The sequence below is a fragment of the Poeciliopsis prolifica genome, unplaced genomic scaffold, assembly GCF_027474105.1.
Source record: "Poeciliopsis prolifica strain line A6 unplaced genomic scaffold, Auburn_PproV2 SCAFFOLD016, whole genome shotgun sequence".
Taxonomy (NCBI): Eukaryota; Metazoa; Chordata; class Actinopteri; order Cyprinodontiformes; family Poeciliidae; genus Poeciliopsis; species Poeciliopsis prolifica.
In genome coordinates this window covers 2,906,582-2,933,217 of record NW_026562391.1, presented here as the reverse complement: position 1 = coordinate 2,933,217, position 26,636 = coordinate 2,906,582, and the positions used below count along the sequence as shown (strand labels likewise).

Genomic DNA, 26,636 nt, shown 5'->3' with positions numbered 1-26,636 from the left:
CATTTGGTAGCTTAACAGTGAGGCTTACATATACTTTTTTTTTAGCAATCAATGTGCTTTTTCATAGATAAACAAAACAGGGCAAGATATCTATAAATATCTTGCCATGAACATGTTAAACTGTCAGAGTAAAATTGTTTTCCCAGATATTTAAAGTTGGGCCAAAATTAACAGAGGAATTTGCCTGATCGCCTCTTGAAATAGAAAAAAAATTAGTTCCACTGTTCATTACAATGATGCATCTGATGTAAACTATGAATTTAATATTGCAGACCAAAAAAACTCTAAACAGTAACAGTAAAAACTATTACTGGAAAGTTGAATGGAGGGTAAAAATATGTAAGAGGACAGTTAATCTAAGAGTTTGTGGTAGATTCATAGGGTGGCCTCTGGCTGAAGTTGGTGCTTCAATATTTACAGAATCTATGTTAAAACAGAGGCCTGTAAATGTATTCAGTGTGAAAATTAGCAATCATGGTTTCAGTGTCTCCCTCACTAATACTCAGGAACGGTAAATTGCATCTCCTCTCCTACACAGCCGCAGAGCCAGCACACTCAGAGAACGATTAGTCTGATAATTGGAGTGGCAATGCTATTATTGCAGCTGATGCTCTCAGAGCAAACTCGCATCGCGTTAATCACACCAGGCAGATGAGTAGCTTTAGACAGCGAGGACGGACGACCGCCTCTGACCAAACAGGCCATGATTAGAAGAAGACGACTCACAAGTCTTCAAGGCTGAGAGGTGAATGTGCGACGACCCTCTAATGAAGAAGAGAACCGCCGCTCAGTTATTAATGTGAGGAAGAAATATAGTCTGCTGGGAATCAGACTGTTTAGAAATTGAATTTAAAACACTGTGAAATTATGTACCAGAATGTTTTCCTAAATAAATTCAACAGCAAAAATTTCTGCAAAAATTTGCCTTCTTCAATCAGTTAGCTCGTGGCTAACTGTTAGCGTGGCTGGCCTCTGGACCAGCCCACTCCACTGGTGTCATATGATGGATAAAGGTGTCATTTGAATGATGGGAGTTTTGGTATGGATTTGATTCTATATAAATACAAGGAAAGTCTCGCAGATACTAATATCGAGAGCAGTATCGGATCTGAAATCGATACCAGCAGTGATCATTTTATCTTGAAGTGTCATTGTCACCGACTGGCGTAATGACTGGTCTTCACATAGTTATGATTATGATCAAATACAGGGAAAAGATTTTTGGCAAATGAATAATGAAAATAAATAAAATTGTTCACTTTCACCTTTACTACACGCAAATATTTATTGACTAACTCGTTAACTGTACTCTGCATACATAGTAGGAGTACTATTTTTATCATATGCAGCCCTATTAAAATGGTCAAACATTACAAAGGTATAAAATCCTGCTAAAATTTAAAATGTATTGATATTTTAATTCCTGCATATGCGTTGGCATAAACTCTGTGATGTGGACATAAAGGACAGAAACTGCAGACAGAAATATCAAAGTCATCACATGCCAATACTGTCGACAGCATCGATATTTAGATCGATACGCCCAGAACTCGCGCTGACTGCTTTGGCAAGGGTCACCAAAAGGTCACCACATTTTCCTGACATTTCCTGATATTTTGATTTTGTCCATCTGACGGTTTTTCATAAATTAACACTTGTTCTCAGCCATGTTTTTCGAGTGAAAACCCATAAAAACACCATAAATTATGTTTCATTTGATTTCTATTTGAACATTTTTATTGGTAGCATTTCCGAGATGGCGTCAGCATAATTAGAAATTTATTTCTCAGAAGATCCCGCTGATCACTTCATAGACTGCACCTTCGTGGCCATGGCCTCCATGGCAGAGAAGAAGGTTTGCGGCATGGCAGATTTCTCCATTTTTGCGTCGTAACAGAAAGGAGGAGGGAAGAAATCCTGAGGACTAGACAGCCCAATCACCCAGTTGTAGGTACTGAAACAGAAAAAAAACAATTAGTTGATTTTGCCAAAATAAACTTAATTTTAGAAGGACAATCTTCTACACTTTGTCTATTAACTATTAGCTAGAGATCGATTTCTGTGGGATTTTCTCTTTTTTAAAAAAACCACTAATCTCTTACTGTAATGGATTACTTAATTTTGGTAGAAAAAATAGATGCATAGATGTTCTGCATGGGGCTGGTTGTTGTGTGGCCGTGTTTGTCCAACCTGATGGTGGTCCATCCTGTTTTTGGAGAGTAGTTTGACAAAGTCACAGGGAGGCAGCCGATCTCAGTGAAGGTGAGTGAGTACATGTCTGCACAAACATGAAACACGAGTTTATATGTTGCATCCAAAAATGACATTAGTTCAAGGACAGCTTGTATTGCAAAGTCGTTATGCGGCCATATTGGAGGGTTTTTGAGCATTATCAGTCAGTTTATGGCATGGCCACAGCTTCTGAGTTGATTTAAATTTGGACTTTAAGTAGGCCATTCCAAAATCTGAATGTTTCACACATGTCCAGGTTGGCTTCTTATTACCTTAAAAAATACGATCCTAATAAATGATATAAAATATTGTTCACTTCCTTACATCTCCAGAATCAATTTGACACACAGACCTTGTAGAAACTGAATCTACTCCAGGGTCACAGGTCAGGGTTCATTCTTACCGCTATTGGGAAATTGCCCCACCCAGGTGTTGGTCAGCAGACCCATCCCCCAAGAGGAGCTGGAGCCCAGGAACGCCTGGCCGAGCAGCGACGCTTCTTCAGGAATATGCAGGGGCATGAAGTAGGTATCCAGAGGCAACTTCCTGCACGTCATGGCGCTCCAATTGATTTCATACATGACCTCCTGAAAGGACAGATGCGGGCAGTCTTCACAACTTCATATTTACTATTATAATTTGTTGTTGTTGTTTTTAAGACTCTACTGTTGTGGGTTTGACTAGCATTCCACTGACAATGTCTTCCCATAACCCTGCACCTATTTTTATCATTTTAAAGAATGCATTTAGAGTCAAATAATGTGTTTAAAAATAGATTATTGAAAGAAATGAAAATAATGAAAATAATGAAATTGATATGATTTTGACTTAAATAGCCTTCTCAATAATAATATTGAATAGACAGTCTCTGTCCCCGCCTACACATTTTTCTTTTTACTTTAGTTATTTAAGAAAGAATGAAATGTACTAGTGCCATTTTTCTGTGATAAAACACATTTCTGCAGGGAACAAGACACATTTTTTTTTCTTTTTCATGCATATTATACGCAGCATGAGTTCATCATTAATCACATAGAGCCTCATTTGTGTTTCTCTGTAACAATCAAAGAGTTGTTTTAAATAATAACAGAACTGGAAAAAAAACTCAATCTATCTCAGGTGCAAAGAAAAGCTATTTCCAATTTTAGAGTTTCAATGCAAAATAAAAATCAAACAAACAACAGAAAACCTTTGTGGCCTGACGCGAACACTGAAGATCTCTAAAGGAAAGAAACTAAAATCAGAAAAAAATAAAATCTGTGGGAGAGGTTTCTGCAGACAAAAGGTTAGTTTAACGAACCTGGTGGTAGAGCATCAGCTCGTCCACTGCCACGGTGATATTCCCGAAGTTGCCATAGTGTCTGGCGCGCAGCCTCTTTCCCAAAGCGTCATAGGCCACTGTTCCTGACGTCATTAATCCACTGGCGGTCGCCTGGAGAGGAGATTCAAATGGTAAAACGCGAGTAAGAACTACAAGATCCAAAGTTTCAATCTAGATGAGAGTCCAGCAGGACAAATCTTATAAAGGGTACGAGAAGTCAGTGAACGCACCACAGAAACGCCTCCAGTCAACATTTCTGGAGAAACTGTGGAAAAACAAATTAAAGTCATTGAGAAATGCTCTTAATCCAAATCCATTTAAAAATTTAACTGTTTTTTTTTATTAATTATTCACAGCTTAAACCTGCACTGTGTAACTTTTACAAAAACGGTTTTGTTTTCCAATGTTTATTAAACCGTTATGATGTCTTGACAATTTGATACGAGGCTTCTCCACATCCTTCCTGAGCTCCAAAAATGCACCGCTCCCGGTCAAAAAACATCCAGTCACAGCCAGGAGCGCAGGTCTGAGCGGTCAGTCACCTCAGACATGCAGAGCGAAATGTGGCAATGGGTCAGAAAAGAACTTACCTTACGGGAAAACCGCCTCTCTGCTGTCATACGTTATATAGTGCAGCTTTAATTGGGGGGAACAGAAATAACCTAAACACGTTTTTTCACCATTTTGTCTACAAACTACGGGGACAGAGCCCAGAACATTTCCCGTATCGCCACACTGACCGCAGGGTTTTGGTTCCTGACCGGCAGCAGCTGCCAGCAGCAGGCTGAAGCAGGACAGCACACCAACAGAGTTCATGGTGAGAACAACCTGGAGGAAAGTCCACACTCAGTCCTCCTTATATAGCAGCACACGCATCACTGTTCACATGTTCCGCTGGATTGTTTTCTGCTCTGCCTTCTTCAGATAAGAACGTTTTATTTGGTTAGAGGCCATTTGAACTCACAAAAAAAAAGTCCCTTCGCCATGGCCACAGAGTTGAACGACTAAACGCTGTTGATGGAATTCAGCCACGTCATTTTGGTATGTTGGAGCAGCGATGCAGGACGGTCGCTCTGCAGGGCTGGGGTGATAAAATAAAGTGCAAAGGAGATTTTGGAACTGATGGAAACAAAACTGAACGTTCACGAGCTGCGAAAAGTTTCTCAAGACACCACGAGTCTTGTTAGACTTCGTAAGATACAATAATTTGACTCTGCAGAAGCAGCCAAGTATATTTTTATGCCTTTTGTATATGTTTTTTAAATAATGTGTAAAATAGATTAATCAGTTTCACATAGCGGGTCATGAATTGCCACTCAGGCTTTTCAAGTTTTTTTTGTCTTTTTAACTGCAGATGGGAATATTCCCAGGGTCAACATATTGCATGCACTCTCCACTGTTCAAACAACAATCCACCTTTTTTTCAGTTTTCATAATCATGGCTGAAGTTTTTTTTTTTTTTTTGGCTTCCATTGGTACGGGAGCAACAGGTCAGATTCCCACAGACACAAATTAATGAAGTAATTATGAAAAGAAAACGTGAAATGTGTTTTACATACTCATTCTTAAAAATGCAACCCCCAGAACCAGAGGCAAACATGGTGAAGGAGCATTCAGTTTTTACACTCCTGTAAACTGGAACAAACTTCCAGAAAACCGCAAAACTGCTGAAACACCAAATGCTTTTAAATCAAAGATGAAGCCCCACTTGTTTAGTTACCTTTGATAGAGAAACATCTGGGAAGTGGATCACAGTTTTCATGACTTCTCTTTATTCCACCACTGCATTGGAGCGTTTCTTTTTGTTCATCATGTTGTGCTTCAATTGTGTTCAGCACTTTGAACCAATGTAAAATATGAATTAACTTGAAGTAAGATGCAGGAAGAGGTATTGAAGGGATTTTCTCAAGTGTGTAATCCTGAGGTCGGATTGCTTTACTGATATGAAAAAGTGACGCAATATGAAGACTGAACAGGTGGTTTATGAAATTGATGAGAAATGCACTAATGTGAGCAAAACAAACAAACATCGACCTCCAACCACCGACCAACGAACTGTGTGACTTGCATTTTATGATCACTGAAACAAAGTGATTTAAGACATGTTCAAGTGGATCAGGGTAAATGTTATGTTTATTTCCCAATATGCATCATAAATTACAACCTCTTTGTAATAATCCTTGTCCTAGCAAAGAGTACATCAAACATTTCAGTGCAAAAAGCTAAAGCCATGTTAATTAAAATAACACTTGACCGCCTTTTGTTAAATTGCAAAGCCAGTGGTAGACGCATAAATTAAAAAATAAATATAATTAATAAAAAAAAAAGAAAGAAAGAAAACAGATGCAAATGCTGAAACAAAGAAGAGATGTTTAGAGAGAACAGCTTATTATTTTTTGGTTTAGATTCCCTATTATGCAGCAAAGTGTCAACTTACAAAATCCCTCCCGTATACATGTATGAATACTGACGCTATTAAACATGTTATAATCTAGTTACAGTTTCTAACCGACAGAAGTATCGCTGAGGTGACTCGGGATTTCTGCGTACTTTTTGTGCCCAAATAAATATTTACATTAGATTTGAGGATTTTTTTTCTTTGAGAGAGTGTGTGTGTGTGTGTGTGCAATCGATTGGAGAATCAAGCTGGAAAAAAAACAAAACAAACAAACCCAGCTGTTCACCAGTTTTTTTTTCTTTTACCCCCCTCTCGTAAACATCAAGTTATACGCAGGAACCCTGAGTGCTGACATTGTGCAAACAGAACCAACACGCTTGTTTGTTTAGTGAAGTGAGTCCAACAAACGCGCCGCAGCCGTGAAGTGTGGCTATTCTTTAACGCATTCTGACATGATCTCTAAAATGAAACCGTTTCTGACTCCTACAAATGGTCGCTCAGAATCTAGTCGTTTGATCCCTTCCTCACAACGGACCTAGTCTAGAAAAAGCACCTTGCTCTCCTGAATTCAAAATATACAAGTAGTGTTTCGTTTTTCCTGTGAAATAAAATGCTGCTCTATTTTATTCACCATATACCCTACCTGATTTTTCTATTTTTACCTTTACAATTTGCCTGTCCAACAGTGTGTTTTCCTAGCGTCGACTTGCTAACAAGCTAATTGAAGCTTTTCCAATCTGAAATAAAAATGGCACAAGCAAAATGCACACACCCTTACAAACGAACGCGCAACGGCAAATGAGGGCCGTGAAATAAAACAAAGGCTTAATGGAGAGACGCTTTGCCAAATCAAATACATTTTTCTACAAATTATTACCTTAAAATCTAATTTAGAGAGCTTGTCTGGTGGTATAAATTCAGTTCAGCTTAATGTCTGTAAGAGGAGAAACTGCTTACGTTCAGGACCACAGATATTAAAGCAAATGCGACACAACGGGAACAAAACTGGTTCTTGAAGGTGGTCAATAAGAAAAAGAAAGAAAACCCCCTAAAAAACATTGCAGAAATTTCAGATGTCGAGTGTGGCATCCACATTTCAAGTCTTAAGTCTCAAGTTTTGTCCTCTGCTCGTCCAGGGCCTTCTGTCAGCAGTCTGAAGCGTTTGACTCGCTGGCAAGTTTCCGCCGTTGCCTCACAGATTTCTCCTCATCCTGCAGAGCAGACAAACAGTCATTTTAAAGTTAAAGTGCGACTCGAGGCCCGTTTCTGCTTCAATCATTTTTCCTGAAAACCAGGGCCTTAATGGAGGCGACGCTTTTGATATGAACCTGAATATTTAAGCTTTGCAGCCTGAGTGTTAGATTGGTTAAAACCAGTGGTAACTAAGAGGTGAGTAATGCTACCCCTTAAGCAATAATCATAAACATTAGCTTGGCTAATGCTACAACACTAATGAACATGAGTTTGCGTAAATGAAAGAAACATTGCCTTTGCTAACGCTAAAACGCTAAAAAAGTGCGAAATTCAAACACGTTGATATTCACCATCTGTCAATGAAACGTGTTACAACATAATTTATTTATTTTTTTGCCCTAACCCTCACTCAAACAGCACAACATATAGATTAATCCATTAATCCAACAGAATGAGTTACGGTTTGAAACAGATCTTTCACTGGTGGTTTCAGTTTTATTGTCGCTGATGTTGCCCAGTTGACCACGGTAAGCAAACATCGGAAGATTTTAAACAGCGACACAATCTGGGTAAACACAAAGCATGTTATGAATAAAATTTAAGACCTATATCACGACAGAGATCTACAAGAGACATGGAAGTGACCAAAACTGTGAAATTTCTGGAGTCTTTTTGTGGCTCATTGTAGGAACTTTGTGCTACGATGGTCGCTAATGGCTTTTTTGTTTGTTTTCTTGCTATCTAGCTAGGAAGTATTTTCAGTCTGTTGACGGTAGCTGCAACCACCTTGAGTCTGAACACGGCTCAAACTTTGACCTGATAGAAAAGTTCCTGCAAACACTGTATGAAATGAAATACTCTTACCATGTCAAAATTTAAGACCTTTGATGTAAAGCCTACTTACGCTTAAATAAATAAATTAAAGGCCTTCATTTTAGATAAATGCGTTTAACACCCTGAAAAACCTACAGAGTCTTTGACGGTTCAGAAACCAAAAGCAGACCCAAATCTCTTGTTTTTGTGTGTCTTTTATTTATTTTATTTCAGGACTCACAGTCTGAAAAACGCCATTCTGTCCCCACTCTCCTGGGGACAGGTCCTCAACTTCCTCATGCTCGTCCTCATCTCCCTCTTCCTCTCTCACGGTGTCCATCCCGTCTTCCTCGTACTCCGTCAGATAGTCCGACTCCTCCGCTGGACACAGAGATTTAAAGCACCCATTATAGAGTATAAATAACAATATAAATAACACCTAATTTATTAGTAGGTATTATTTAGACTAGCAGAAAATTCTAATTTTTTATCTTGTACCCTTTAATTGGTATTACTACTAAAAGGATCAAGTAAGAGGCTCCAAATCTCATTTATTCCTAACACGTGAATAAAGCAACGCTTGTTCCAGAAACACGGCGTTGAGGGCAGAACGGACATTTCCTCTGTTCTGGGAGACGGGTCTCACCTTCTGTAGCGACGTAGCTTTGCACCGGCTCTATCCTGGACACGATCTCCGCAAGATCTGTGAAGTCAGCTCCGGGACATGTGCTGACCTGAGAGACAAAAGGATCACCCTCCTTATATTGTAAATTCACACCTGTTGTAGTGAACGTGTGTGTTCTACAGGAGACCAATAGTATTCTTGAGGTGTGTGTGTGTTGTAGCGCGGCTCACGTCCATCCCCTTGCTGTCTTTGTATTCAGCCGAGCGGTGATCCCTCAGCATGTTCTTGATGATGTCACCCCGAGCCCAGCCGGTGAACAGCATCTTGGCGTGCTGATAACCGATCTCCTGCAACAGTCGTTCAAAAACGCTGAAAATTTCAGGAAGCACTTTTTTCCCCAGCTAATTAGAGATATAACACGGCCGGACTTTAGGAAGATAGAATATGTAAAGATATGGTGAATGACTGAAGTATTTGAGTGTATATTCAGTTTGGAGGAGTGCGTCACAATCAAGTGACTGTGTTGACTTCACTTGTTATAAAAATCCTGTACAAACCAAACGTGACTAAAAAGACTTTTGACTTTGCAAGTTACGGCCTTCAATTTGGGTCTCTGTCTCTTTAAGAAGCTCCCGCTCTACAGCACATCATCGCAACAGTTGAATTACTAAACTAAATTAACTTCCTAATATTAACGTACTTCACTGAGATCCAGCTGCAGCTCTGGATGGTAAATGTTGGTGTGCTGCTTCATGCTCTAAACGTGCTCTAGGAATAAATTGTCACTCACATAGATCTCATCAAACTTTCCAAAGTCCATGGTCTTGAAGCGGTCGATGGGCGGTCTGATGTACTCGCAGTAGGCACTCTTCTTTACCACCTCCAGCTGCCGCACACAGGACACATATGCCAAGCGTGACTGGATCTCCGCCATGTCCGGCACCTGAGGGAGGAAATTAGGCCAACAAACCGCTGGAGTACTGGGACTGTATTCCAGAAAAGTTAGTGGATTTCATACATAAATTATCTATTGTTTCAGTGGTCCATCCTGTATTTACCTTAACTTTTTCTGCCCAGGGATTGATCCGCTTCCAGAGCAGCCACCAGCCGGACAGGCTGTCGCCGTAGTTACAGAGGTCCGTCTCGTCCTGGCTGCCCACATCGATGGCGATGACCGTCCTGGTGCCCACGTTTCTCGCAATGTCCGCTGTTGGACGTTTAACATCAACCCGGAAAAGCGAAAACCAGCAGCAAAAAAGCAGAACAAAGTTACCACCGTGTTCGTGGGTTCGATTGTTTGGACGCCGACTCAGAGCGGCACAGAGTCTGGATGGGTTTGAACCACAAAAAAGTGGGTTTATGCTGACATACTTCAGATTATTTATGGTCAATTTGTTAGATAAAAACTGAATATATCCAGTTCGACAGGTATTGAGTCCAAATCGTGGATTTTCTGTTTGTCTTAGAATTTTGTGGTTTTGAATTACTTTAAGGACAGAAACAGGAAGTCTATCTAGAAACCCCCAAACAATGAACCTTCAGCATGTGCCAGGAAAAACAATAATAAAAAAAACAGCTGAATTCATTACATGTAAGATACTAATTTAAAGGGGTTTCTTCAAGTCTTGTCTAGATTTTCAGAAAAACACAGCATCCACGTTTCATTGTTGAGACATAATTTCCAAATATTAGTGTTTCATCTGATTATTACCTCTGTGGAGTCTTAATCAGTACAATGTGAGTGTATACAGCTTAAAGCAGTAGTCTGGGTTCAACCCGAGTCAAATAAAGGCCGGGTGCTGCTGCCTTAAATTTATTCAAGTGGTAAATGTAATTATCTAGAGCATGAATGAAGAAATCAAAATTCCTTCATAATTTCAAAATGACGGGCAGACTTGGGGCTGGGCGATTTGCATCGGGGTTGCTTATTTTTGGGAATCAGTTTGGGCGCCAGTTAAAATTGGGCGCCATAATAAATAAAAAATGAGCCAATTTTGTTCTTCAGTTATACCTTTTGTTAAATAAATAAAGAGAAATTTCTGAAATGAGATAAATGACAGCATACCAAATCGCCCAGCCCAACAACAAATCAGAAATACCAACTTAACAAATTTGGATTTTCTTGTCAGAACAGACTGGTGTGTTGTGCAAAATAAAAACAAGTATTCTTTGATTTTTTTTTTGTCTTTAGTGCAAGACTAAAGGGAAATTCTCCACCTAATTTTTAATTAAGCCACACCAGGCTGCTTGATGGGTCAAAATCCCTTCAGCCACTTCAGTTCATCAGGACCAATGGCTGCGAGTTTAATAAAATGCTGACTTTTCCCATCCTCAAACCAGAGTTGTATTCAGTGAACATTCAATCATTTATTTAACTGAAATAAAACTGAACTGGTGGAAGACGGATTTGAGGCATTCACCTTTATGATCTGAAATTATTCATGTACCAGGCAGATTTAAGCTTAGATTAATCTATTCAATTTTAACTACACTTCCTTCTGAGTGGGAGTAACCATAACATTTTGGGGTGACTTAATAAGAAGAGAGATACAGATTAAGGTGGTGGGAAAGACTCACCACCTCTCATCTCAACCCAGGAGACGAGATAAACTGTAAAATTATAAACTGTAAAATTCTGCTCAGCCATAATGGGAAAAGATCAATTATATTTATTTTCACAACAGAGTTTCCTTTTTATTTTATTTGTCTTTTTTAAATATAGCTGACCTCACTTCAATTTTTAAGCAAAATTTGCCAGGGGTATGAATAATTTTGACTTACATAGAGGTTCATTTCAGTACTTAATAGGATAATCAAAACCTTAGTTCATTTATTTAATTAAAAATAAGTGAACGTTCATGTGAAATGCACTTTCACATTGACGTGAACAGAATGAACACAAACCGGATTGAAATATATCACTGTGTATGTAATGAATCTCTGTAAAATACGAGATTCATTATCTTAACTGAACTGCCAAAAATAAAACAATATTTCACTTGAGGTGAGATGAGTTACGTGACAATGTTTACTGGTTTGATGTTTTTTAGACTGGGAAAACTCAGCATCACCACTGGACTACCCTCATCTAACCCTGCCTCCTTACTTACCGTTACAGGTAAACATTAGTAAATTGATTAATACGGCTCCCCATCATACAGCGCTTCCCCATCCATCGCTACACCTCCCCCCCCCCTGCCTGGACCTGGCCAGATATTCAGAGGCATGGAGCATTTTGGTCGAGGGAGGGGGGCTGAGGGACTCCACCTGTACTTGCCTGGCAGGTTGTTGATGTAGCCACCGTCCATTAGCAAGTTGCCGTCTTTGGGGTCGCAGAGAGGCGGCAGGTACCCCGAGAGGGTCATGCTCGCCCGTACATAGCGCCACAGAGAGCCTGGCACACCAGGGAGGAGGAAGGGAGGGGAAGGGGGGGATAACATCTCAGTAACGTTTCCTATAGCTTATTTGATTAGTGCTGACACAGACCGCAACCCAAACAGCAGAGGGAGCTCAGCCAGAGGGCGGCAGCTGATCCCTGCGTATGCTGGGACTGCCGTGCTGCTCGTCTTTAGACTCTGTGAGACTTATGCAAAAGGTAATAAAGCAAATGGCAACAACCCCCTAAGAGAGCACAGAGGCCATCACAGACCTCCAAATGGTGTCCCATCAACAGTGCTTCATTGCTTCTAATTGTGTGAAATTATTTATTGTAAATTTCTAGATAGCTAAATAGCTAGACAATTAGCTAACTAATTATCTAGCCAGTAAGTACCTAGATAACTAGATAGCTAGTTAATTAGCTCACTACATAGTTAGATAGCTGGATAGACAGACAGACAGACAGATAGCCAAATAACTAGCTTGAGATTTAATTAAATGAGATATTTAAACACAGATATCTAGATTTCCAGATATCAAAACATATCAGGATATCAAGAAACCAGATGTAGATAGATCTGAATATTTATCTTTATATCTAGATAGGTATCTAGCTAGATATATCGATATCTATCTATCAAGCTAGATATTTAGCTAGCTAGAAAGCTATTTAGATACATAGATATCCAAATATCTAGATATACAAATATAAATCTATTTAGATATCTAGCTAGCTATACATCTATCAATATATCTAGCTATCAATCTAGGAAGCTAAAAAGCAAAACTCCTTTACTTGCAATGTTTCTATTGACAAAGCAGCAGCAGTTGTTGAATGGGCAACATTTCAAGGTCTGATACTGTGAACATGGCAGAGAAGCAACCAGCCTACTCAGTCCTGCAGTACAGCTCAGAGCCAGCAGGGGGAAGGAGAAGGCTAGACGCTGCATGGGTTGGAAGGATAAGGAGCACCACAGAGAAAAGCGAGGGGTGCAGCTGTGCATGTAGTATGCTGATTGCTAATGTGGGATTATCCAACTAAAACATGACTATAGAGAGGCAACCAGCTTAAATTTCAATTCAAGGGCTTTGTTGGGTTTATATAAGGGTTTGAAGTGTGCAACAACAGGATCCAGAACACATATTCTCATATTTACAGCTGATCTTCAAGAACTGGCATGCAGATAAAAGGAAGCAAAGCCAGGGAGGAGAACAGGAGCTGAGCAGGAGATGCTGAACATGTTCCTGTAGGCAGAGATGATTGAAGTAAAAACAGGAGTGTCACGCTCCCAGGGAAAAAAATAATAATAATAAATTAAAAAAAAAAAAAAAATTGGCATCAGTTCGGCCCACGGGGACAGAAACATTTAGATTCTCTGAAACGCACGGCAATCAGTAACAACAGAAACCACATGATGCAGGTTTGAGGTTTCTGCAGACTTCATACCACGCTCCGCAACAATATTTATCATTCTTAAACTTTTTCACATTTTATTCATGGTAAAACCATGAAATTCAAAGTATTTTATTGGGACATTATGTGACAGACCTACAGTGAAACTGAAGGCAAATGTTTTCTTTCACAAATAAAAGTCTGGACATTTGTGGCCAATGTTTATATTAATGTTATGGCTGGGCGACATGGCTAAAACTGTATCCCGATAAGGGTTTCTTATCAGTCAATATCAATAGTTATTGATTAGTTTTTTGTTTTAAATATTCAGTCAAACTGGTGATATGACATTTCCTGTTTAAGCCACAGTTTTCATTCCATATAGTCGTTTATTTTTAAGTGGTTATGAAGCACATTGGCCAAACCTGAAACTGCTACTGCGCAAGTTACTGAGCAGGTTGTTGCTCGGTAACTTGATACCACCAACCTAGCTTAATTGCCCGTGAGAGTTTGGGCGGCTAAAGTCTTTCAATCTGTCTACATTACCCAGAATGTTCTGGATTAGAGCTCAGTAAAAGTATTGAAAATTCTACTGAATGTGTTATCTATCAATATTGGTCACGCATTTATCTCCATATGTGTTTGTCGAACACATTAAATGTGAAAAAGTTCAAGCAACGTTCATAGTTTCGCAACAAATCGCTATCTCCATGTCTGGTGCTTTGAAATCAACTAGTTAACCCTCAACTTATTGTAGAAAAATATAATTTTGCTAAAAGAAAAAAAAAAAGCCAGCAAAGACATAATTTTTTTGTGTCATATTATGATCTTCCAACGGAAAATAACTTATTTTAGCTCAAATGTCTTGGACAAAAAGAAACTTCATGGTCATGCATAAGACGTTCAAACATGCATGGGCAACATCTCCGATCTCGGCGGTGTTGCATAGCTGGATTATAGTCCAACACACTGATTTAAGAACGGGAATGTGAGTGCATCACAAAGCCAGTGGGACCTAGAATAGGATGTATGAAACAGGATACTCAAGCTACATCTATAAAGTATTTCCTTCCAAACCATGGGCTCCCAATGTCCACCTGGTCAAGGATGGGTTAGTTACAAAGGAGAACTGGGGTAACAGTAAAGAGGAGGGTAGCCAAGTGGTTGACCGTCGATTCAGGGACCGTGGGGAGAGAGAGAGAGGTGATTTTTGGTGAGTGGGTGTTTGAACTCTGACCTGGGACATTGTTAACATAGCAACCATCCACAAGCAAGTGGCCATCCTTGGGGTCGCACAGGGGAGGTAAATAGGGGGTGTAGGAGGCGCTGGCTCTAACATAGCGCCAGACGCAACCTGTCGGGGAAATGGAGATGGACAAGGAGGATCACATCAAATATGAGCCGGACTCCACGTCACAGATGGAGAAAAAAAAAAAAACAGAAGGAGGAAAAGAAACCAAAACGAGAAGGACAGAGAAAGGAACACAGAAGAAGGCAAAAGACTGAGAGCAAGAAACGGCTTGAAACACAGAGACAAAAAGTTAAAGAAGCTCCAAGGAGAGAAGAAACAGAAAGATACGGGATGTTTCCTCACTAAAGTCTACTTACAATAATGTGCAAAAGTCTTGGGGCATCCCAGATCTCTTTATACAACGCCGGTCAACTTATTATAGTAATAAAAGTCTCTTTATTGGCTTTTAAGAATGCATCTAAACTGTTCCACAACCTGAATTTTAAAAGAAGGTGCACAAGTTTGAAGTGAAATAAATACATACACCTCCATCTTCAAGCTTTTTCGTAATTCTGGCTTGAGATTTAACCATTCATCAGCAGACATAGTAGAGATCATTTAGGTTGGTTGGAACTTGCTTTTAAACATAATTTATACATTTCCAAAAAGCTTGAGATCTGGACCAATCCAAACGATTACTGCTAGCCCATTTTATCCATTATGAACGCCAAACAGTTTCAAAGTTTCAATGAACCTTTGTTTTTATCCCCAAGGTTTTTGTGGGCTCTTGTGAAAGTTGGCTGGCAGGAAAGAGGGCAAGGAGAGAGGGGAAGACAGACAGCAAATGTCGCAGGGTCCGGGAATCGAACCCGCTGCCAAACATGGGTCACGCTAAACCTCTTCGCCACGCCCGAACCTTTGGTTTATGATGGTTTTGTTTCCCCAAGTGTCTGTAAATTGTAAAATCTGATTCCATCAACCTTTCTCTGGTCACCGAGACCAAATGTTTCTCATCCAACTACAAAACTTTTTTTCCAGAAGGGATTTTGTTTGTCCTTGTGGAAGGAAACAACTTCCAGTCATGCCTGTAGGTGTTGCTTTGGAGCAGGTGTTTCCTTCTTAGATGTTACCCCGGGTCCATATTCAGTTATCCTCTAGCTATGATACTTTAAGCCTTTGGGGTTAAAATGCTCCTTTAAGTTTGCATTTCTTACCAGACAGAGATTTCCATATACACATTAGAATTGATTTAGTGATATATAAAGCATGTTAGCAATGGCCCAAATCTCAGTTGTATTCCAGTTTCTAAAAAGTCAGACCTGTAGTAGGAATCTAGCTTTAATTAACAATGCCATTTCCGATTGAAGAAGTGTTCAAATATTTAAATGGAACAATGCCAGAAGTGTTTTGTCCATCGATTTAAAACTTGTTCCTGTTTATAAAAGTCATTCAAGTTTAACGTTTGTATCTGATGGAGGAACGAGCTAAACACACTTAACAGCAGAGAGATCCTTGCTCTTTCCCATATTGCTTGAAACCTGCTTAATAATGTGAAACATCCTTCTTAAGTAGATTTCTTTAATTGAACTCACCAGACAAACTAACCAACCCAGCTCCCTGAAATTAATTATAGTGATTCAAAGAGCCCTGACACACAATATCATCTATAAATTTAATAGCACAATAAAAAATGTTAGCTTTTTTGCATAATAATTTAAATCCAATTTGCATAATAATTTGGAACACGGCATATGCGTTTTTAATTCAAACTTGCAGTTGTATATTTTCAAATACAATCAGATTTGTTTTAAAGACTCCAAAAATAGGCAGACAAATTCTGAATGATAAACTAAAGCAAAGAAAAACTTGTTTCGATTAGTGTCAGTCAAACTTAATGGTTGAGGATTGAGAATTACGCAACGAGACTTGTTTAGAACGTCGGCTTCTGAATGATCGGTGCTTTAAAATAGAGCTAAACATAGCATTAGTGTTGTTAGGAGACCAGCTCAAACGGTTGACGTGGGAGAACCACTAAGACAACGGGAAAAGCGAGAAAAGGGAAGAGAAAGAGTGAGTGAGGAGACCGTCAGTTTTGAACTACTAGAGATGTAATTATTTTTCCATAAAGATTAATGGGGAAATCAGCAACATTTGTGCAATCTCTGTTGCTTCAATGTCGGGATACGGCCAAAAATAACAACAAGTGGCTTTCTAAGTTTTTTCCTTCTCAAACCTGGAGTACTGAAATGGTATCAAATAAAAACTACAGGAAGCAAAGAATGAAAGTGAACATAGGACAGGAACAACATAGTACGTTACTGGAGGGGGGTGATTGGAAAAGATTTAAGAAGCGATGTGTTCTGGATCCTACATGTTGACACCGACGTAATAGGGCACTTTTGTGATTTAGGATCAACATCCACACAGGTTATATCTAGGGCAGAAGCTTTAAAAGGCTATCAGAGTAAGGCATATTTACACTAATATAAATAATAATAATAAAAAAAAAACGTTAGCACTTTATGAAAAGAAGGAACATGTAGAGGAAGTGAGAAAAGAAGAGGAAGAAAGAGTCTAGATGAAACACATAACGAAAGCAATGACAGAGGAAAAGCTTTGCTTCAGCAGTTAGTCCAAACACAAACGAAGATGCAAACATCAGCAGCATTCCTGCAGGACTACCAACTCATCAAATCCAGCGTTTAAGCTCCATAAAACCAGCAGCTAAAATGCAATTAAAGCAGCAAGATGTCAATGTGACGCACAATGCTGCACAGAATAGCTTAACATTACGTTGACTGGAAGTCAAGAGCGCTGGATTTGATTTCACACATTCAGAAAATGCATTCAACAGGTTAACTCTTCAGCTGAAGCTAATCCAAACACAATTAGAGGATTATTCGTGCAGAATCGCAAACAGTGAACATGTGAATTAAAGCTGTTTTGGACTTTGATGTCTGCCGTTAAATTGTTTGATGGCGAGAACATTTAACGTCCACCACCTCCACTCGATCCAAACGCTAACGAGAAACTTGAACGAGACTTGACGAGTCTTTGGAAGTCAGGGTTGGAGACGAAGTGCCTGAGGTTCTCTGAGGTGAATCACGGTTTAGAAAATTAATTAAAAAGAAATAAAACTGGTTAATGGGCAATAATTAATCAATATTACTGTGCTAATCATGATCTTTTAATGAAGATACATTTCAGAGTAACAGTTGCTAGAGCTGGGCAATAAATCGCTTTTATCAAATTTTTGGATGGTCAAAACGTTGACCTTCTGAAAGGTCAACGTTTTGACCTCTGCTGGAAATGAAGATCTGGACCTTCCAGAAGCTACAGTCACATTCATTTCTGACATTTTACGCTTTGATAAAGTTTTTAAAACATTCTTCTTGCCAAACTACAATTGGTGTGATTTATAGTTCTCCTCAGTGTTTCTGCAGTGGAGGTTATGAACCCAGCAGCTTCATAAAGCAAATCTCTGCCATCGTTAAGCCCAATCAGTCTAAAAGTCGGGTTTTCATCCGCTTTGTGCTCCGGGTTATTCAAACTGTGATTATTTTTAGATGCAACACCAGCAGATGCAAAACTTGTCCAGAATAGTTTTTGATGGTTGACTGACTGCAGTGACATGCCATTGCATTGGTTCTGTAACGCGCTCAACTCAGCCCGGCTCCGACTCACCGTCCTGATGGACGCGCATGGCCGACGCTGTGATGTCCGTGGTGACGTTGAAGTATGGCAGCCACAGGTCCTGAAGGTTAAAGACAGGGTCTTTTACTGCTGCCGTATTTTTTTGTCAATATTAACAGAACAAAGGTTTGTACTTTTTTCTCAGAGTAAAATTTAAGCATTTTTAAAGTGAGTTTTCAAACTTTCCCAGGAGCATGTTAGAGATAAAAACAACACAAATTAATTAGACAGATCCAATACACTATTTTATAATGTCATTTATTACTGTTATTAAATCTCTCTATTATAAGTAAAGTATACACCTGAAACTCAAGCTCTTGCTAAGTTCTCTTGCATTTAGTAAATAGGAACATATTTATTAATTGCGACTGACCTAAAACAAGAGAAATTTAGTCTGACTTAGTCTGACACTGTTTGGTCAGACAGAGTGAAAAAAGTGTCTTTTTATTTTCTTAAAATATCTGGTGTCAACTATGAATACATTTAGGCTTTCAATCAAATGTTAAGATTGCACTGTATTTCAGCGCCAAACAGTTTCAAGGACTTTATACAGAAATTCAAAACTTTCTAAACCTTGAGAACACCAAAATGAGATTCTAGCATTTTTAAGGATTTCAAGCACCCATACAAACCCAGCGAGTGGGAAATCTATCACGAACGACTACATATGAAAATTCTTGCTAGAGAAAAAAAAAAACATCTCTTGCCTCAATTTGCTTGTCCTCAAACACATTATAGATGCTGGTGTTGAAGGCCGAGCCGGAGAACATGGAAGTGATGGGGTAGGTGAGGTCCAGGACCGTTTTAAATACTGAATTCATCGCCTGTTAAATAAAAAACAAAAAACACATCATCTTCTATTCCATCACTCAGTTACATTAATACTTCTTGTTTCCATCTTACATGTAAACTAGCCACTACGTTAAAAATAATGGAACAAGAATGGATACAGCGAGGGATTGCACAGAACCTTGGACCATTCTCTGGCTCTCTGTTTGGTCCGAACGGCGCTCCTTTCCTCGGCATACAGCGCTCCGATGAAGGAGCCGATGGACGTGCCGCCCACGATGTCGATGGGAATCCCGGCTTCCTCCATGGCTTTAATCACCCCCACATGTGAGCAGCCTCTGCAGGACAAAATGCACAGGATGTGAGAGTCTATGAGTATGAGATGAAGTGAATTTTCACATTATTTGCACAAAATAATTGTTGATTCAATGGATATGCACTAAAAGTACTTTTATTTTTAAAAGTTTCAAGTTTTTTTCTTGAATTTGATCCGCCGGGTTGAATTTTTGGGCCGCAAATAACAATTACTTCAGTAATCAGTAAAGCATGGCGGGCCGCCAGTCTTATAATACACTGAGGGAAACCCTGCAATATCATGATAGAAATGCATAAATGAAATATTTCTATTTCAGTGTCAAGTTTTGTTAGCATAGAATGACTGTAGCATCGTACAGGTTGGTAACAGAAGTGAGCCAGTGGTGAAGACCAAAATTGTTCAGCCAGTCGGCAATGAAGTCACACACAGATGACTGTGATGGATGCAAAAGAAGCTAGCTCACCAGCAGATGTACATTAGCAGCTAGTTAGCTAGTCGGCTACTTAAACAGCTACTCAGATTCACCTGGCTCCGCCTCCACCCAGCACCAGCGCGATGTTGTTTCCAGTGAGAACTCGGGCCAGCCGAGAGAAATCGCTGTGTCTGTCTGCCGTTTTCTGAAACACCTTCTCATAAACTTCCCTCTGCGAAGACAAAATACAAACTGCAACGCATGAAAATGAGCTCTTTGGTTCTATAATTATAATGTCAACTATAATTAAAAGTATACAGAAATGTACCAGCTTGGTGGCGCTGCGTCTGGAGAAGACCCTGCGGGGACACTTCAGGTGGAGATGACCCGAGCACCAGCTGCGCATGTTGAGCCACTCCACGGTTCTGGACGGACCGGGTCCGTCTTCTTTATGCAGTAGGATGAGCTTCTTCAGCGCGCGGACGGCCGTGTTTTCCAGCATCTGCTCCAACTTTAGGGTCGACGACGAGAGGAGAGGCGCGTTACAGTGCAGTTATTACCCTTACAGTCCTCTGCTGGCGGACACACACCTCCCCAAGAGCAGGTTCCTGATCCCCCACGCCCACTATCAGGATGCAGTCAGCCTGCCGGATGCAGCGCTGCGTCCACGGCGTCATGCTGCTATCCGTCTGGTACAGGACAATTCGATTGATGTCCTCCTGCTGGGCCAGCCAGCCAGAAAGACGGTACTCATAGATGCTGAAATCAACAGGAAGAGGAGGAAAGTTGTTCTATTCCAGCAACACCGAAGGTTTTAAAAGCAAAACAAGAGCTTAAAGGTCTGACATGCCAGTGAGATAATGTTGCCATAATAAAACATCACAAACATGGCAGAAAGTTCTCTTTGGATCTTCCAGAGTCCCGATTAACAGCTTTGCCTGAAAACAACTATAATTACACTACTACCGAAGCCAACACCTGCAGTCTTACTTATTTTAACCTTTGCAGGTACAGCCAATCAGCTCCAAGGAAAATGAATGGGGCTCCTGGATTGGCTGCTGTGAAAAGCCAACAGCCTGTCATTAAGCATTGTTCTGAGGTACTTTCAACTTCCCAAGAAGCTTTTTCTTTTGCGTACGTCAGAATTTGTTGTGTTTGGCGTTACGGTACACAAAAACATTCGCAAACAGTTTGAATATACAAATGCTGAATAGGTGGATCCCACGCCCGTTTGTGGTTGTGTAATCCAACGTTGAGAAAAATGGAAAAAAATGTATAAAATAAACAATGTTTTTATGATTGAGCTTTTAAAATGCACAGATTTAACATTTTTTCTTATGAAAAAGTGGCTCTCTAGCTTTCAGAATTTAGTTTTACAGGCGTGGTTTGCGACAGCCATAACTGAGAGCCCACTGTTGTGTTTTTACACATGGATGTAAACCAAACACAGTTCTTTTTAATGGAGTTAATTGCATAAAATTTTCAAAACAGAATGACCAAAAAGTACAATTGATATATGTTTAGATCTATCTTATTTGGAAAATGTGATTTAAAAAATTCCACAAATATCATCATTCTATGGAAGAAAATGTTTAAATTTTCTAATTTTTTAAAACTTACAAATAGAAATAAAATGGTGTTTCTTTAAAAATAACAAATTATATCAAGAGAGAGAAACTGCGGCTCAATTATTTTTGTCTTTGAGGGCAAAATGACTGACGTCTGGCTTAGACGAAGAGGCATCGAATCAAATTTGAATTAAACAAACTTTAAACAATTTGATGTATGAAACGGATTTAGTATGTGTTGAATTTTAAAAATGTTTAACATTTTTCTGGAAGTCATGTTTGTAATTAGTAAGAAAAAATATATATATATAGTGAAAAAGGGAAATGCTTCCCTGAGCAGCAGACTGACCTGTCCAGAGCAGAGGCTCCAAGGCGCTCCCTGATGATGTCACTGGTGAGCAGCAGAGTGGGGCCTTCGAGTGTCAAACGGGGACAAGGTAAAATAAATAAACCAAAACAAGATTAAGAGAACACGCCGATATGGAGAAATATTGTCCAGAAAGTGAAAGGGGGGGAATTACCGATGGCACTGAGGGCGTGGCTGAGCTCCAAGTTAAAGGCGCTTATTGGCACATCGTCACCCACAGGAAGCACAGCCACAGTGGAGAGGTTACTAGCGGGGTTGGTGACATCTGCACTTTTTGTCATACTTGGCAAACTCAGCGCCGAACCTGGTGAGCGGGGAGCAAAGAGTGTGAGAGAGAGCATGAGACAGACCGTCAGACCGTCAGAAAGAGACAGAGAGAAAAGAACAGAGAGAGAGAAAGAGAGACGGAGGTGTGTTTAGTCATCCTCTGACCTGAGAACGGCCCCCGACCGTGCTGCAGGTTCCCCAGAATCTTCTGGCCCAACAAGTGGATCAACCTCGTCACAACCTAAGGAAAAAGAAAAAAAAACACCAAAACAAACATGTGAATCAGAAGAGCAGCCATGAAAGTACACAATTCAATAAATTAATAAAGTATTTACGTATGTGATGACATAAAAATGTCCATAAATAAAAATAGAAATGATGTGCAGCTCAAAAAGCACACATGTAATAAAATTTGGTAATATTTTACACAGATTTATCACATATGTTGTAAATATGATTGTTGAAGTATTTATTTTGTTTTCTTCATGTATTCATGTTCAGGAGAGAAGTGACACGAGTCATTATTGATCATCTGAAAGACCCAAAATCTATGGCTTCATAGCAACAGCTGCAGACCAGTCGCCCTGTCTGCTGAGCAACAGAGGAAAACAAGTAAAGCTCTCGAAAATGAAACTTAATTATAAAATTAGTAAATTATAATGTAAACGTTATTAATTGTGGTTTTCCAATTATTTAAGAACCACAAGTTTATTTCAAAACTCTGAAACAACAAGGTCTAGAAGACAAAAAAGTTTTGCGTTTTATGCTGTTGTTTTTTTATTTTTATTTCTGCATGCATTTGAAGATTCTCGATAAGCAAGGCAATCAAAGAATTTAATGAAAATTCAAATTGTGACGCCGCAAGTCAATGACGAAAGATGCCACTTCAATAAAAATGTATGTGAAAAGTGCCTCATTTATATGAAATTTTCCTTTTTTTTAATATATCATACTTATCCAGACCTTTCAGAACTGTGTGTGAAAGCTGCAGAGATCGCGGCGTCTTAAACAATGCGCTCGTCTCACCTGCGGGTATCGTCTCTTGATGTTGTTGAGCGTTCCCTCTGGCAGCTTGACCAGCTCCGTGTCCCTCACGGCGTGCACGGTGGTGGCTCTGGGCTGCTTGGTCAACGCCTCCACCTGAAGGACAAACAAGATCCTGCTCCAAAACCCAGAGTTTGATACAGAGCCGAGCGTCTGCTCCAGAGAAGAGAAAACCAAATATGCTTACGACGCCAATGAGGTCTCCTCTGCCGTATTCCCCAACCAGCTCCTTCTTGCCGTTCGCCTTACGGATGACCGATCGCAGACGCCCATTCAGGATGATGTAGGTGCAGTCCGACTGGTCGTCTTGTCTGCAGTTAAACAGCCGCCATCATCGCAAAAGATGCAAAACATGCAGATGCGTTTTGAGATGTTTTCGCTAGTAAAACGCAAAAAGAGTCTTAATACTGACGCATGTCAGTAAATCTGAATGTGAATGAAACATTTATTTTATTAATTTGTTATGGATTCATTTCAAGTAGTGATATGTACGATATTCTCTTTGGTTTCAGCACATACAGCTGATACAAATTAAAAGATCAAATGTCTCTTGTTTTATTGTCGATCAAAATGACCAACATGATTTTGCTAAGCAGATGGATTCGGTGTCCCAGAAAATAATTGATTTTCATCCAAAAAGCAAAAGATGTTGTGAAGATTCTGGCTCAAGCTTGTAAGAGTGATTATTCACAGTGAAACATGTTCTGTGTTGTTATTGGCTGAAAGGACACTCAGCAAGGAGGAAGCCAGTACTCCAAAAGATCCTCGTTTCTGGACACACGTCTTGAGGTTTGATGAAGCGGAACTGTTTGGCCTCATGCTAACAGTTTACAACTAATTAGAACCCCAAATTAATTTTTAATAACTTTAAATAATTACGGGTAAGCCACAAAAGAAGTTAATCAAGCTCTGTTTCTAACAAGAATAATGGAAAGTTCAGCGGGCGGAAAAAGTGCGGTAGAAACGACAGGGGAAATTTCAAACAAATCCAAGTCACAGTCTGCTGGACAACTCTCAAGTCCATGTTATGGATTTAAGATTTCTGTACCAAAAAATAAATAAATACTTTTGTCCTTTTAATTTGTCTCAATTTTTAAAGAGACAGATAATACGACAACTCACTGAGGAACTGAATAGGAAAGTTTTTAAATTAGCTTTAAATTATAATCCTTAGAGTAACAGAAAGTAAATATATCCCTTCGTATTGTCACAAAGTTGTCCAAGTTCCACTTTTACTTTAAAAAAATGGAAGCTTTTATTCTAACTGAGATGCATCATCCATCAGTAAAGACTGTACAAACATGCAGCTGAACTGTGCGAGAACAGCAAGCAAAATATTTTCCTTTATTGCAAATAAATGCAAATTTGTCTCTGTGCATCTGTGTGAGGAAAACCTGGACAAACCTGTAGAGGGCTCTGCCCGCTTCAACTGCCATCCAGTCGATTGCAAAGTCCATCTGCCTGACAAAAGCTGACATTCGAATGGCCACCGTGTGGGCCACACTCAGCACCACGCTGGGCTGTTCCTTCATAATCCTGCAGGGGGCAGAAACGAGGAGGAGTACTGAAATAGTGAACAGCAATGATGAACAAGACAATTTGCTTTGGCTAAGAAGATTAATTCAGAGGAAAACATGCTGATCATTCTAAACCGAGCTCATAACTAGCATCTTTTCAAGCACGTATACTTTGGCCACAGAAAAGAGGAAAACACTCACTCATAGAAATCTGACTTTGAGATCTTCAGGTAAGTACAGTCTCGGACAGCCTTAATGGTAAAGATAAGGGGCTCTCCGGTGAGCACCGCGATCTGGCCTACCATCTCTCCTGGGTGGGTCACAAACAAGCAGACGGCGTCCTGTTTGTCGATCATTCGCTGGTAAACATGCAGGCAACCAGACAGGACGAAGTGCAGACTCACATCCTGCGGGACCACGAATGGAAATAGACTGTTTTTGTGCCAGCTACCACACATGATCAATCAGCATCTGGTAGAGTAATTACCTGGTCTCCCTGTCTTGCTAAAACGGCTCCAGCTTTCGCATAGTGCATCGTCACTTTCCCGCTTAACAAAGCCGGATCCTAAAAGAGTGGAGACACGGTGTCAGGATGAAGATGGAGGAAAATAAAGTCGAACAAAATGCACGTGCATGACACTTTGGAGACCCTTCACATGGGACTCTGTTTGCAGACACATTATTCAGACAAATGAATGACCACACACAAAAAACATTGTGGATCCAAGTGAACATTTTAATCAGTGCATTGGTTGATTGGAAACAAGAATTTGGACAATGTGACAGTAAACAAACTAGCCTCTGCATAGAAAAGGTTAGCAGGTGGTCTGGCTTAAATGTCAAAAGAAATTACACCAATAAAAAGAAGAAAGTACAAAGGCAAAGTAAGAATGCCCTCTTTCAGTCCCAACCATAGGCGTAGGAACGTAGGAATGTGACTGTCACATTCGTCCCACCCAATATTTTCACCGCAGTTGCAAATAATTTTTAAATCTTCTACTCGCATGCTTTTATTTTGAAGGCGCACCCCAGCGCCTTCAGCTCAGCGCTTCCTCCCTCCTCTGAGCCGGAGGCAGCGGGAATAATGCGTTATTAATGTGTTGATGGCACAATTGCTTATGACATTTCTGCTCAAGCTATTTATTGATCTGTCAGGTTTCCGATATCGTGGCGACTCACTGGACAGTCTAACAACAACAACAAAAAACTTTGACGTCAATTCTATAAAAAAGAAAAGAAACAAAAAGAAGGAACTGAATGTAACTGAATGAAAAGCTAAACCATACCTCAATTCGCATGAGTTTGAGAACTTCTTTTTGAGCTTCCTCAAAGATCGAAGGGTTGCACCGACTGGATGACGGTGCAAAAATGTTGTCTACACCCGATTCCTGATCAGGATACAAATAGATCCCTGACGGAACTTCTTCCACCGTCACTTTCCTCTCACGCTGCTCGTGGGAAACGGACTGCAAAGAAAAACCATCGTTTCAAAATGGTACCTTTCATAAGCTCTACATTTAGATGAGTTGCTTTGCTTCCTCGCTCCCACAAGTTAAAAGTGGCTTCAGGTTTTGTTGTCAAGCGAAACTGAATACACTTTTACACGTGCGAGGAAGCCAGAGGTGAGCGTATGGTCTTATTTGTGCACCGACCCGACTGAAGGTTGGAGGTGTGTTGCCGTCTTCTGCAGAGGCAGAAATCCGCCCTCGATCGAACGCCATGTCAAAATCTGACTTCACGCTTTTCTGAATACCTGCACAAAAAGAAAAAGTAAAAATGTAAGTTAAGAAAAAAAAACAAAACAATTCAGTCATTTCTCCACACAAACACACAAAAAAAGAGTTTTAATTTAAGCGAAAGCATCAATGCTTGCTTCCTTGATGATTTGTCCAGCACAACATCTGCTGAGAACAAATTATTATTCTGATGTGTCATAACTTCAAAAGGCACATCACAGAATCGTCTCGTTTTATTTTGCCAAGCTAAGCTTTTCGCTCTGCTGATTTTCATTTCTCACCATCTGTTTGGTCATAAAACCATAAACCAACAAGTCATTACTTCCTAATAACCGAGTGAGA

The 26,636-nt window shown here is 39.9% G+C and overlaps 2 protein-coding genes across 6 annotated transcripts in view; both read right to left on the bottom strand.

The window, feature by feature from the left end:
- Window positions 1-1,704: 1,704 nt before the first annotated feature.
- Window positions 1,705-4,399, bottom strand: LOC129366835 (ependymin-like). Its single transcript, XM_055040896.1, has 6 exons — window positions 4,294-4,399; window positions 3,784-3,818; window positions 3,533-3,664; window positions 2,636-2,819; window positions 2,191-2,278; window positions 1,705-1,954 (listed from the first exon to the last, which is right to left on the bottom strand). Exons 1-6 carry the CDS (start codon window positions 4,367-4,369, stop codon window positions 1,804-1,806), a joined length of 666 nt encoding a protein of 221 aa, XP_054896871.1. The 5' UTR covers window positions 4,370-4,399; the 3' UTR covers window positions 1,705-1,803.
- Window positions 4,400-5,668: 1,269 nt separating this feature from the next.
- The window catches only part of pnpla6 (patatin-like phospholipase domain containing 6), a 33,932-nt gene continuing 12,964 nt past the window's right edge, over window positions 5,669-26,636 (bottom strand). For 2 of the 5 annotated variants that reach the window (XM_055040891.1, XM_055040892.1), the window contains exons 16-39: window positions 26,211-26,311; window positions 25,845-26,024; window positions 25,046-25,123; window positions 24,760-24,965; window positions 24,446-24,577; window positions 23,229-23,352; window positions 23,024-23,137; window positions 22,163-22,238; window positions 21,885-22,034; window positions 21,713-21,776; window positions 20,386-20,554; window positions 20,124-20,306; window positions 19,909-20,027; window positions 19,249-19,405; window positions 18,986-19,102; window positions 18,270-18,339; window positions 14,592-14,708; window positions 11,861-11,977; window positions 9,642-9,790; window positions 9,374-9,526; window positions 8,814-8,930; window positions 8,605-8,692; window positions 8,200-8,339; window positions 5,669-7,162 (exon numbers count right to left, since the gene is read on the bottom strand). In XM_055040891.1, the coding sequence (XP_054896866.1) occupies window positions 7,097-7,162; window positions 8,200-8,339; window positions 8,605-8,692; window positions 8,814-8,930; window positions 9,374-9,526; window positions 9,642-9,790; window positions 11,861-11,977; window positions 14,592-14,708; window positions 18,270-18,339; window positions 18,986-19,102; window positions 19,249-19,405; window positions 19,909-20,027; window positions 20,124-20,306; window positions 20,386-20,554; window positions 21,713-21,776; window positions 21,885-22,034; window positions 22,163-22,238; window positions 23,024-23,137; window positions 23,229-23,352; window positions 24,446-24,577; window positions 24,760-24,965; window positions 25,046-25,123; window positions 25,845-26,024; window positions 26,211-26,311 (2,987 nt within the window). In that variant the 3' untranslated portion in view covers window positions 5,669-7,096. The remainder of the gene's footprint in view (window positions 7,163-8,199; window positions 8,340-8,604; window positions 8,693-8,813; window positions 8,931-9,373; window positions 9,527-9,641; window positions 9,791-11,860; window positions 11,978-14,591; window positions 14,709-18,269; window positions 18,340-18,985; window positions 19,103-19,248; window positions 19,406-19,908; window positions 20,028-20,123; window positions 20,307-20,385; window positions 20,555-21,712; window positions 21,777-21,884; window positions 22,035-22,162; window positions 22,239-23,023; window positions 23,138-23,228; window positions 23,353-24,445; window positions 24,578-24,759; window positions 24,966-25,045; window positions 25,124-25,844; window positions 26,025-26,210; window positions 26,312-26,636) is intronic. The other 3 variants (XM_055040893.1, XM_055040895.1, XM_055040894.1) reach the window with 2 other exon arrangements.